This window comes from Oncorhynchus mykiss, chromosome 15, assembly GCF_013265735.2.
Source record: "Oncorhynchus mykiss isolate Arlee chromosome 15, USDA_OmykA_1.1, whole genome shotgun sequence".
NCBI classification, from domain to species: domain Eukaryota; kingdom Metazoa; phylum Chordata; class Actinopteri; order Salmoniformes; family Salmonidae; genus Oncorhynchus; species Oncorhynchus mykiss.
Genome location: NC_048579.1, coordinates 72256619 through 72269737, shown reverse-complemented (window position 1 = coordinate 72269737; position 13119 = coordinate 72256619). Strand labels below are relative to the sequence as shown.

Here is a 13119-nt window from a genome sequence, read left to right as displayed (position 1 = left end):
AGTGTCTTATTAGGAATTTTCTAATCTTACTTTTTTCTATGTGGGCGTCTATGGAAATTGGCTTTCTATGGCCGGGTGTCAGTTAAACTGCAGTACCGAAGCAAAACTGTAGGAGCAGTTGAAACCATGCTTCAAGACCAGAACCCTGGTCCCTTTGGTTGGAGAACATCAAATCCATGATGCATTGTGGGTAAATGGTGACTGACTGATCTTCAAATAATAATCATTAATTAATTATGATCCAAGGTCGAACAAGCCTATTATCGCTAGAAAGGGCGGTCTGGTAAACTCATGGATCGGTAGGGCGACACCACTGAGGTATAAAGAACGGCGCGACACTCATTTTCTGTGGATTCGGCGCCATCTTCTGGACACCAAAATCATTAGTGGGTCTGCAATCATCTAGTCTGGTCTGATGCTGTTTCCGGTTTGTGACTGCACGCCGATTTTGTGATCTACGGTGGAGCTACGTTTTGTGTTTTCCAAATAAACCCGGCGGATTTGAACGAGTCTTTTGTTGTCACCATGTCGACTGCCCTCGAGAGCTACATCAACCGTATCCTTTGAACTAAAGTCATCCTGGTACAGTCACTGAATGGGACTTTTGCTGATGAATCGCGTGATTATTGATGCGTGGGTGCTTTGGCCTGCTAGATTGAGCTTTGCTAGCAATGGCATCGCATATGGCTTTTTAGTAGAATGACATGTAACTGTGCGCTAGTTAGATAAAATATAATACAAATGATTTTGGAAGCCAAACATGGGTACATGTTCATCCAAATGTGTTATTTAAGCAATAAGGCCCGAGGAGGTGTGGTATATGGCCAATATACCACGGCTATGGGCTGATCTTTAGCACAACTCAAAGCTGAGTGCCTGAATCCAGCCCTTAGCTGTGGTATATTGGCCATATACCACAAACCCCCGAGGTGCCTTATTGCTATTATAAACTGTTTACAAATGTAATTAGAACAGTAAAAATACATGTTTTGTCATACCTGTGGTATACTGTCTGATATACAACGGCTTTCTGCCAATCAGCATCCAGGGCTTGAACCACCAAGTTTATAATAGCAAGCTAACTATGGATTTGTCGTGCAAGCTCAACAGTATTGCTGCATGTGCAGCTTCTCATGAAATAGCAGCCTGGTCTCATATGCCTCGATTGGGGCATCAGGTAGCCTAGTGGACTAGAAAGGTTGCAAGATCGAATCCCCGAACTGACAATGTTCAAATCTGTCGTTCTGCCCCTGAACAAGGCAGTTAACCCACTGTTCCCAGGCCTTCTGAAAATAAGAATTTGCGCTTAACTGACTTGCCTAGTTAAATAAAGATCAAATAAAATGCTCAATGGGTGACATGTCTGAGAATGTAGGCCGTTTTCAGCTTCCAGGAATTGTGTACAGGTCCTTGTGACATGGGGCTGTGCATTATCATGCTAAAACAAGATGAATGGCACACCAATGGGCCTCATGATTTTGTCACGGTATCTCTATGCATTCAAATTGCCATCGATAAAATGCAGTTGTGTTCGTTGGCCGTAGCTTATGCCTACCCATACCATAACCCCACCGCCACCATGGGGCCCTCTGTTCACAACGTTGACATCAGCAAACCACTCACCGACACAACGCCATACACATGGTCTGTGATTAGAAGTACTGCCAAATTCTCTAAAATGACATTATGGTAGAGAAATGAACATTAAATTCTCTGGTAACAGCCCTGGTGGACATTCCTGCAGTCAGCATGCCAATTGCACACTCCCTAAAAACTTGAGAAATCTGTGGCATTGTTGTGACAAAATTGCACATTTTGGTGACCTTTTAGGGGCACCCGTGTAGTGATCGTGCAGTTTAATCAGCTTCTTGATATGCCTATCCTGTAAAGTGGATGGATTATCTTGACAAAAGAGAAATGCTCACTAACAGGGATGTCAACACATTTGTGCACAACATTTGAAGGAAATAAGCTTTTTGTGTGTATGGAACATTTCTGGGATATTTTATTCCAGCTCGTAAAACATGGGACCAACACTTTACATGTTGTGTTATTGTTCAGCGTATGTACCACTGCAACGCAATGTTGCAAGGCAAGCGCAGCGTTTCTTTGGAAATGAATGCACCAAAACGCATTGACGCTGTGGGTCTGATCGAGGTGAGACTAGACGTAATATAGTAAACGTAAATCCTGGGCACTCAAATTAGTATATATGTTAGGGTTAGTATGGTATTAGTTTAGTATAAGAGAGAACGTTACTCAATAAGTAGAAAGTAAAGCAGGGTGGTTGGGCGTGTAACTCCAACGTCTAGCAACACAAAAGCTGTAAGAATCTCATCACAGACAACTTAAGCATTTTAGTTGGAAACTTTGCAACTACATACTATTTGTTTAGCTAATTTGCATGTTAGCTAACCTTAACCCCAAGCCTAGCTAGCTAATGTTAGCAACAACAAATTGGAATTAGTATTGTATCATACTTATTTAAATATTAATTTGACCTTTATTTAACTAGGCAAGTCAGTTAAGAACAAATTCTTATTTTCAATGACGGCCTAGGAACAGTGGGTTAACTAATGTTTGGGGGCAGAACGAGAGATATGAATCTTGTCAGCTCGGGGATTCGATCTTGCAACCTTTTGGCTACTAGTCCAACGCTCTAACCACTAGGCTACCTGCCACCCATGGATGGATGAAGGACATCCACAAGTGAATACATACCATACAAAATGTAACTTATACAAATGGTGAGTGTCACGGATTTACATTTACTATGTTACGTCTACCCCTGAGACCAGGTTGGAAATAGTGTCCCAAATGTTTTCCTTAGCTGCTGTGTTTCAGGTACAGTGGCCATCGTTACATCTGACGGACGGATGATAGTGGTATGTCTCTAGCTACTTCACTGCCGTACTTGGCTCCGGATCTGTGCGTCTGAATGGTTTTGACTGGACCATAAACTGGATTTTGTGCGTGTGCTGTTTTGATTGGACCGTTGATCTGACTGTGCGTGTACTGTTTTGATTGGACTGTTGATCTGTGTGTACTGTTTTGATTGGACCGTTGATCTGACTGTGCGTGAACTGTTTTGATTGGACCGTTGATCTGATTGTGCGTGTACTGTTTTGATTGGACCGTTGATTTCACTGTGCGTGTACTGTCTTGATTGGACCGTTGATCTGTGTGTACTGTTTTGATTGGACTGTTGATCGGATTGTGCGTGTACTGTTTTGATTGGACCGTTGATCTGTGTGTACTGTCTTGATTGGACCGTTGATCTGTGTGTACTGTTTTGATTGGTCCGTTGATCTGACTGTGTGTGTTCAGGGCACCCTGAAGGGCTTTGACCAGACCATCAACCTGATTCTGGATGAGAGTCATGAGCGTGTGTTCAGTTCCTCTCAGGGCGTGGAGCAGGTGGTCCTGGGACTATACATCGTCAGAGGAGACAACGTGTAAGTATCATGTCGACCTCTGGCGGAACTCTCCCCTTTCACCCAAACGACCTCTCCCTCTTACTGCGCCCGTTCACACCCCATCAAGGACTTGGATTGGTGAAGAGACTGAGTGTCGACAACATTTCTGAAACCGTGAGGGGAATGAACACTTTAACTGGCCACTTTGGGGGGGTTCAGACTTCAACACACAGTAGTACACCCAGGCCTAACAGTAGTACACCCAGGCCCAACTGATCTCCTCTATTTTGCAGAGCTGTGATTGGGGAGATTGATGAGGACACAGATTCTTCGCTGGACCTGGGGAACATCCGCGCTGAACCCCTTAACTCTATAGTCCACTGACCTCTCACCCTGACCCCTCAACTCGGATGTGCTGACCCCTACACCTGAGTGATTGTGTGTGAGAGAGAGTGTGAAAGAGAAAGCTAGAAATAGAGTAGTGTTTCAATTTTCACCACCTACTCAGCAATAGCTGATGTCCCTGTCTGTAGAGCACAGTTTATCTCCCCCGTGAAGGACCCAGGGGACTAATAATAGGATGTTGATGAATGTGGTGATATTTTTTAATAAAGTGTTTCGTTTAACATGAAGTGTGTGTTGTTACTCCACAACAACAGTGTGAGTAAAGGGCTATAATAAATGGGGTGGATCGAGCCCTGAATGCTGATTGGCTGACAGCCGTGGTATATCAGACCATATACCATGGGTATGACAAAACAATTATTTTTACTACTACGTCCCCCTCGTGCACATATACCACACCCCTTGTGCACATATACCACACCCCCCCGTGCACATATACCACACCCCCCCGTGCACATATACCACACCCCCTCGTGCACATATACCACACCCCCTCATGCACATATACCACACCCCCCCGTGCACATATACCACACCCCCTCGTGCACATATACCACCCCCCCCCGTGCACATATACCACACCCCCTCGTGCACATATACCACACCCCCTCGTGCACATATACCACCCCCCCCTCCCGTGCACATATACCACACCCCCTCGTGCCTTATTGCTTAAATATACAGTACCTTCAGAAAGTATTCATTCAGACCTCTTGACTTATTCTACATGCTGTTACAGCCTGAATTCAAAATGGATTCAATAGATATTTTCTCAACCATCTACACACAATACACAATACATAATACACAATACACAATACATAATACATAATACACAATACATAATACATAATACATAATACACAATACATAATACACAATACACAATACATAATACACAATACACAATACACAATACATAATACACAATACACAATACATAATACACAATACATAATACACAATACATAATACACAATACACATAATACACAATACATAATACACAATACATAATACACAATACACAATACATAATACACAATACACAATACATAATACACAATACATAATACACAATACACAATACACAATACATAATACACAATACACAATACACAATACATAATACACAATACACAATACCCTGTAATAACATGTTTTTTGGAAATGTTTGCAAATGTATTGAAAATGAAATCTAGAAATATCTCATTTCCATAACTATTCACACTCCTTTGCTCTGATGCTCCACATTGATCTCGGGTGCATCCCAATTTCCTTCGATCATCCTAGATGTCACTACAACCTGATTGTAGTTGACCTGTGGCAAATTCAATTGTTCGGACATCATTTTGAAAGAAACAAATCAAATTTTATTGGTCACATACACATGGTTAGCAGATGTTAATGATGGTAAGTTGACATCACTTTTATATCCAATAGTTCTTCCCGGCTGTATGTAATAACACTTGAGATGTTCTGGGCTAACAATGTAAGAAATAATACATAAAAAAACAAAATACTGCAAAGTTTTCTAAGGAGCTGAAGCGAGGCGACCATCTCTGTCGGAGCCATCTCAATACTTGTCTACATAAGGTCCCCCAGTTGACAGTGCATGTCAGAGCAGGAACTATACCATCAAGTCCAAGGAACTGTCTGTAGATCTCTGAGATGGAATTGTGATGGGCCATATATCAAGAATGTTGAAAGTTTCCTAGAGCACAGTGGTCTCCATCATTGGGAAATTGAAAAGATATGAAACTACCCAGACTGTCTCGAGCTGGCCGTCCGACCAAACCGGGCAAGATGGTCAGGAAACTGACGAGAACCCACTCTGGCAGAACAGAAGAGTTCCTTGGCTAAGATGGGAGAACCTGCCAGAAGGACAAGTCTCTACAGGACTTCACCCATCTGGGCTTTATGGGAGTGGCCAGATGGAAACCACTCCAGAGAAAAGGCACACCTTAAGTTTGGAAAAAGGTCTGAATGAGACAAAAATGTTGCTCTTTGACCGGAATGCAAATGAAAAGTAAATCTGGGACAACTCAAATTAGTATAATATGTTATGTTGGTATGGTTACAAAAGACAGGTTACTTAAGACAAAAACAAAAGTGGGGTGGATGGGTGGGAGGCTGTATAACACGAATGTCTTGAATCCTATCACGGACAATTTTAGCTAATTAAGCAACTTTGTAACTACTTTTTAGCTACGTTGCAACTCGTTAGAAAGTTAGCTAACCCTTCCCCTAACCTTAACCCCTAGAGCTAGTTAGCGTTAGCCACCTAGCTGTTAGCAATAACAAATTGTAATTCGTGACATATCATATGTTTAACAAATGGTAGGGTCATAACTATCAAACTAGTCAGGAGTAGAACAAATCTATAGTCGTTTTATGCAATTGCTTTCAATTTGGGTCTGTCAAGGTTTTCAAAACTTCAGAGTTTCCAACCTGTACCAGAAAGCTGCTCCTGAACACTGTCATGTCTTCCAACCTTGAGAACACACTGGTCAAATACCCCTCTCTGTCTGTCTGTATGGAAGGACTAGTGACCAATGGGTGTGAGTGGTGAAGCGGGTCAGTTAGTCATTAACTACGACAGTAGTCACAACCCATCACGAATCAGAAGGGGAAACAGTCATTTTGACCTAAATAAATCTGACCCTACCACATCCCCTCATCCCAATACCCTCACCCTTCTTCTTACCCTCACCCCTCCCCTTACCTCACCCCCCCCCACATCAAACCTATAATCCAGTGTATTTACTCTATCCATTATCATCAATCTTTACCTGTCTTCCTCTACCTGAACCCTCCCTGACCCTGGTCTGTACCTGTCTTCCTCTACCTGAACCCTCCCTGATCCTTACATCTGACCCTGGTCTGTACCTGTCTTCCTCTACCTGAACCCTCCCTGACCCTGGTCTGTACCTGTCTTCCTCTACCTGAACCCTCCCTGATCCTTTCATCTGACCCTGGTCTGTACCTGCCTTCCTCTACCTGAACCCTCCCTGACCCTGGTCTGTACCTGTCTTCCGCTACCTGAACCCTCCCTGACCCTGGTCTGTACCTGTCTTCCTCTACCTGAACCCTCCCTGATCCTTTCATCTGACCCTGGTCTGTACCTGCCTTCCTCTACCTGAACCATCCCTGACCCTGGTCTGTACCTGTCTTCCTCTACCTGAACCCTCCCTGACCCTGGTCTGTACCTGTCTTCCTCTACCTGAACCCTCCCTGACCCTGGTCTGTACCTGTCATCCTCTACCCGTACCCTCCCTAGTCCGTACCTAACATCTGACCTGTCTTCCTCTACCCGTACCCTCCCTAGTCCCAACCTAACATCTGACCTGTCTTCCTCTACCCGTACCCTCCCTAGTCCGAACCTAACATCTGACCTGTCTTCCTCTACCTGTACCCTCCCTAGTCCCAACCTAACATCTGACCTGTCTTCCTCTACCTGTACCCTCCCTAGTCCCAACCTAACATCTGACCTGTCTTCCCGTACCCTCCCTAGTCCGTACCTAACATCTGATCTGTCTTCCTCTACCTGTACCCTCCCTAGTCCCAACCTAACATCTGACCTGTCTTCCTCTACCCGTACCCTCCCTAGTCCGTACCTAACATCTGAACTGTCTTCCTCTACCCGTACCCTCCCTAGTCCCAACCTAACATCTGACCTGTCTTCCTCTACCCGTACCCTCCCTAGTCCCAACCTAACATCTGACCTGTCTTCCTCTACCCGTACCCTCCCTAGTCCGAACCTAACATCTGACCTGTCTTCCTCTACCCGTACCCTCCCTAGTCCGAACCTAACATCTGACCTGTCTTCCTCTACCCGTACCCTCCCTAGTCCGAACCTAACATCTGACCTGTCTTCCTCTACCCGTACCCTCCCTAGTCCGTACCTAACATCTGACCTGTCTTCCTCTACCTGTACCCTCCCTAGTCCCAACCTAACATCTGATCTGTCTTCCTCTACCTGTACCCTCCCTAGTCCCAACCTAAAATCTGACCTGTCTTCCCGTACCCTCCCTAGTCCCAACCTAACATCTGACCTGTCTTCCTCCACCCGTACCCTCCCTAGTCCCAACCTAACATCTGATCTGTCTTCCTCTACCTGTACCCTCCCTAGTCCCAACCTAACATCTGACCTGTCTTCCCGTACCCTCCCTAGTCCCAACCTAACATCTGACCTGTCTTCCTCTACCCATACCCTTCCTAGTCCCAACCTAACATCTGACCTGTCTTCCTCTACCTGTACCCTCCCTAGTCCCAACCTAACATCTGACCTGTCTTCCCGTACCCTCCCTAGTCCCAACCTAACATCTGACCTGTCTTCCTCTACCCGTACCCTCCCTAGTCCGTACCTAACATCTGACCTGTCTTCCTCTACCCATACCCTCCCTAGTCCCAACCTAACATCTGACCTGTCTTCCTCTACCCATACCCTCCCTAGTCCCAACCTAACACCTGACCTGTCTTCCCTAATGCCTTAACAGATGTGGTTTTCCATCAAATATGAAAGACACATAATGGAGCTTAATCAAAGCATTTCACAGGCCTATACCCATAACATATCTCACAAACAGAATGTATAAAACCCACCTGTGTCACTCAAGATAACCAGAAGAGGGTGCCATTGTGAAGAATCAATACATCTAATTCAGAATGCCTAATTTACAGACAATCAATCACTTATCACCAATGTCAGGCATCACACAATGATAGCACTATCAAACTCAATAAAATATTTAAAGGCAGCACTCTTAAGGATCGTACCCTTTTTTTCAATTTTTGCCTAAATTGACATACCCAAATCTAACTGCCTGTAGCACAGGACCTGAAGCAAAGATATGCATATTCATGATACCATTTGAAAGGAAACACTGGGAAATTTGTGGAAATGTGAAATTAATGTAGGAGAATATAACACATTGGATATGGTAAAAAATAATACAGTCTAGCTGTACTTTAGATTTTGGCCACCAGATGGCAGCAGTCTGTGTGCAAAGTTTCAGACTTATCCAGTGAAAAATGACATTACTGCACAATATTTTGTATCAATTCGGCAAGGTTTGTATGTGAGTAGGCCTGGTTTGGTTCAGGATAGCCATGGTTTTGCTCAGGGTAGTCAGGGTCATCAAGGTGGTCAGAGTTTGGTTCGCAATGGTCCTCAGAGAGAATCAGTTGACTAACGTATCTCAGCTTGACTTTCGGACCAACAGTCTGGTATAGATACACAGTCACTATAAACTGAAGGACCTGTTTAACATCAACAACAACAACAAATTAACTGAAAAACATGTCAATCAAGACAAATGTGAACAGCTGAGTAGTGTGTGTGTGTGTGTGTGTGTGTGTGTGTGTGTGTGTGTGTGTGTGTGTGTGTGTGTGTGTGTGTGTGTGTGTGTGTGTGTGTGTGTGTTTGTGTTTGTTTGTGTGTGCGCGTGTGCGCAAGTGTGTGTGCATGTGTCGGTGTGTTTGTGTGCGTGTCTGTGTGTGTGTGTCTGTGTGTTACCTGAATGTTTAGCAGGACATTCTAACCAAGTGAGAGAGACTTTGTCATTTCTTCAAACGATCATCTTTATTTAATAAGAATTGCAATAATGAAGCTGGTCGACCCCACACACTTGAGTGTAAGGCAGAGAGCTCAACGGTACAGAAAAAACAAAGGTCCTATATAGCAGACCTAAAAATGCTTAGTCATGGCTGGTTCCACCCCTCCCATGCAGATTTGGGGCATCATAAGCTAACTTGGGTTCATCTTGTGGTTATGTTCACCGGGTGTTGTTAGACTGTACCCTGGCTTAGATTCTCAGAAACAAAAAGTATTAGAAACAATAGGGGTTTGTTTTGTTTCTCAGGCTCTCTCGATCTCGGCTCACACCATGTCCTTGACTATACCCACAGACCAGCTGCAGGGAGCTAGAGGGGAACCATCCCTTTACAGAAGCACAGCATTTGTAGTTATGAAAATCTCTTACTATTGTTAAGCATATAATTCAACAATCAATGTTCAACAAAGCAGGTAAATACGTAATATTTCCCTTACAGTTTTCACACATCAAAGTTTCTGTAGATTGTTAAACAGGATGTCACATACTGCAGTTGCACCCAAACGGCTCTTATCTGTATGCCCAGACCCATGACTAAGTCACACAAGACAAGCCTATACTAAAATATAACAATGGATAATTTTCCAAGTAAAAACAGCATAGTATCTTCAATTAAACAACATGGTAGTTAATTCAATCATTTCCTCTATAATGGTTACATAAGACAGGTTTCTTAAGGCAAAATCTAAAGTAGGGTGGTTGGTCGGGGTGGATAAGTGGGCATATAACATGAACGTCTAGCAACCCCAAGGTTGCGTGTTTGAATCTCATCACAGAAAACTTTAGCAACTTTGCAATTACTTTTTAGCTACGTTGCAACTACTTATCAAGTTAGCTAACCCTTCCCCTAACCCGTTTAGCTAACCCTTCCCCTAACCCGTGTAGCTAACCCTTCCCCTAACCCATGTAGCTAACCCTTTTAGATAACCTTTCCCCTAACCCTTTTAGCTAACCCTTCCCCTAACCCTTCCCCTAACCCTTTTAGCTAACCCTTCCCCAAACCCTTTTAGCTAACCCTTCCCCAAACCCTTTTAGCTAACCCTTCCCCTAACCATTTTAGCTAACCCTTCCCCTAACCCTTCCCCTAACCCTTTTAGCTAACCCTTTTAGCTAACCCTTCCCCTAACCCTTTTAGCTAACCCTTCCCCTAACCCTTCCCCTAACCCTTTTAGCTAACCCGTCCCCAAACCCTTTTAGCTAACCCTTCCCCAAACCCTTTTAGCTAACCCTTCCCCTAACCATTTTAGCTAACCCTTCCCCTAACCCTTCCCCTAACCCTTTTAGCTAACCCTTTTAGCTAACCCTTCCCCTAACCCTTTAAGCTAACCCTTCCCCTAACCCTTCCCCTAACCCTTTTAGCTAACCCTTTTAGCTAACCCTTCCCCTAACCCTTTTAGCTAACCCTTCCCCTAAAACTTCCCCTAACCCTTTTAGCTAACCCTTCCCCTAACCCTTTTAGCTAACCTTTCCCCTAACCTGTTTAGCTAATCCTTCCCCTAACCTGTTTAGCTAACCCTTCCCCTAACCCTTTTAGCTAACCTTTCCCCTAACCCGTTTAGCTAATCCTTCCCCTAATCCGTTTAGCTAACCCTTCCCCTAACCCTTTTAGCTAACCCTTCCCCTAACCCTTTTAGCTAACCTTTCCCCTAACCCGTTTAGCTAATCCTTCCCCAACCCGTTTAGCTAACCCTTCCCCTAACCCTTTTTGCTAACCTTTCCCCTAACCCGTTTAGCTAACCCTTCCCCTAACCCGTTTAGCTAACCCTTCCCCTAACCCGTTTAGCTAACCCTTCCCCTAACCCTTCCCCTAACCCTTTTAGCTAACCCTTCCCCTAACCCGTTTAGCCAACCCTTCCCCTAACCCGTTTAGCTAACCCTTCCCCTAACCCTTCCCCTAACACTTTTAGCTAATCCTTCCCCTAACCCGTTTAGCTAACCCTTCCCCTAACCCTTCCCCTAACCCTTTTAGCTAACCCTTCCCCTAACCCTTTTAGCTAACCCTTCCCCTAACCCTTTTAGCTAATCCTTCCCCTAACCCGTTTAGCTAACCCTTTTAGCTAACCCTTCCCCTAACCTTAACCCCTAGAGCTAGTTAGCGTTATCCATTTAGCTGTTAGCAACAACAAATTGTAATTCGTGACATATGATACGTTTGACAAATTCGAAACATATCGTGTGAATTGTTATTCATAATATATCATACAAAATGGATAATGGACATCCCCAAATAAAGATACAATACATATCATAGTAAATGGAGTGTTTTGGATTATATACGCACAAAACAATACGAAATGCTCTGAGACCATGTTGAGAAAACCAGGCACAGAATCATGCTATGGGGATGTTTTTCAGCGGCATGGACTGGGAGACTGGCAAGGACAGAGGGAACAATGAATGACAATGAATGACCCCAAGCATACAGCTAAAGCAATACTGGAATGACTAAAGAACAAGTCCTTGAGTGGCCCAGCCAAAGCCCAGACTTGAACCCATTGAAAATCTGTGGATTGAAGGACTTGAAGATTGCTGTTTTTCACCTCTCCCCATCTTATTTAACAGAGCTTGAGAACAGAACAGAGCGTGAGAAAAGGAAGAATGAGAGAAAAAACAAATCCAGATGTGCAAAGCTGATACAAACAAACCCAAGACAAAGCAAATCTGTAATCGCTGCCCAAGGTGCTTCTACAAGTATAGACTCAGGGGTGTAAATACTTATGCAAATTTGATTTCTGTATTTAATTTTCAATACATTTGCAAAACATTTTTCTATGGATTGATATGTAGCCTACATTGGGCCTTTATGATATCCTTTACAAATCAAACTACATTGTATTGGTCACGTACACATATTTATCAGATGTATGTGAGTGAGTAGTGAAATGCTTGTGTTCCAGTTCCAACAGTGCAGTAATATCTCCTTTCTGTAATGTTTCCTTTCTTTCTGTCACCAAATGTTTTCATAATATTAAAGTTACCAGGTTATTAGGGCCATACTGGCCAAACATTTTGTTCTTATATTTATATGATAATAGAGATGTGTGGACATGTGTATTCATATTTAGAAGCAATGTGGAAAGCATTATCGTTGTGGTTTTGGAAGAATCTGTTGAGTTCATGCTGAGACAAACCAAAAAGGAAAATCCCTACACACACCACTCAGACAGACAGACAGACAGACACACACACCACACAGACAGACAGACAGACAGACACACAGACACACACACACCACACAGACAGACAGACAGACAGACACACACACCACACAGACAGACAGACAGACACACACACACACACCACACAGACAGACAGACACACAGACACACACACACCACACAGACAGACAGACAGACAGACAGACACACACACCACACAGACAGACAGACAGACAGACACACACACCACACAGACAGACAGACAGACAGACAGACACACACACACCACACAGACAGACAGACAGACAGACACACACACCACACAGACAGACAGACAGACAGACACACACACCACACAGACAGACAAACAGACAGACACACGCACACACACTAATGAAACTCAGCTGTAAATCAACATCTGTCTTGACTTAATGTGTGTTTTCCTGGATAACAATACTCTGATTCATAGCAGTTCACTGGAAACGGTTAAAATCTATTCAGTCTCCACAGAATCTTATGACTTTAT

General features: G+C 43.8%; 1 protein-coding gene across 1 annotated transcript; it reads left to right on the top strand.

Annotated features, from left to right (window-relative positions):
* Window positions 1–242: 242 nt before the first annotated feature.
* On the top strand, window positions 243–4048 carry LOC110499807 (U6 snRNA-associated Sm-like protein LSm8). Its single transcript, XM_036945261.1, has 4 exons — window positions 243–556; window positions 2845–2885; window positions 3328–3455; window positions 3710–4048. The coding sequence occupies exons 1-4, from the start codon at window positions 526–528 to the stop codon at window positions 3798–3800; spliced, it is 291 nt and encodes a 96-aa protein (XP_036801156.1). The 5' UTR covers window positions 243–525; the 3' UTR covers window positions 3801–4048.
* The last annotated feature ends 9071 nt before the right edge of the window (window positions 4049–13119 follow it).

What these genes read in the sequence shown, in the direction of transcription:
- LOC110499807 (XM_036945261.1), top strand. Translation starts at nt 526, where the DNA reads ATGTCGACTGCCCTCGAGAGCTACATCAACC. An exon ending in CTGACGGACGGATGATAGTG is followed by an intron (nt 2,886 to 3,327) that starts GTATGTCTCTAG and finishes GTGTGTGTTCAG; the next exon opens with GGCACCCTGAAGGGCTTTGA. An exon ending in ATCGTCAGAGGAGACAACGT is followed by an intron (nt 3,456 to 3,709) that starts GTAAGTATCATG and finishes TCTATTTTGCAG; the next exon opens with AGCTGTGATTGGGGAGATTG.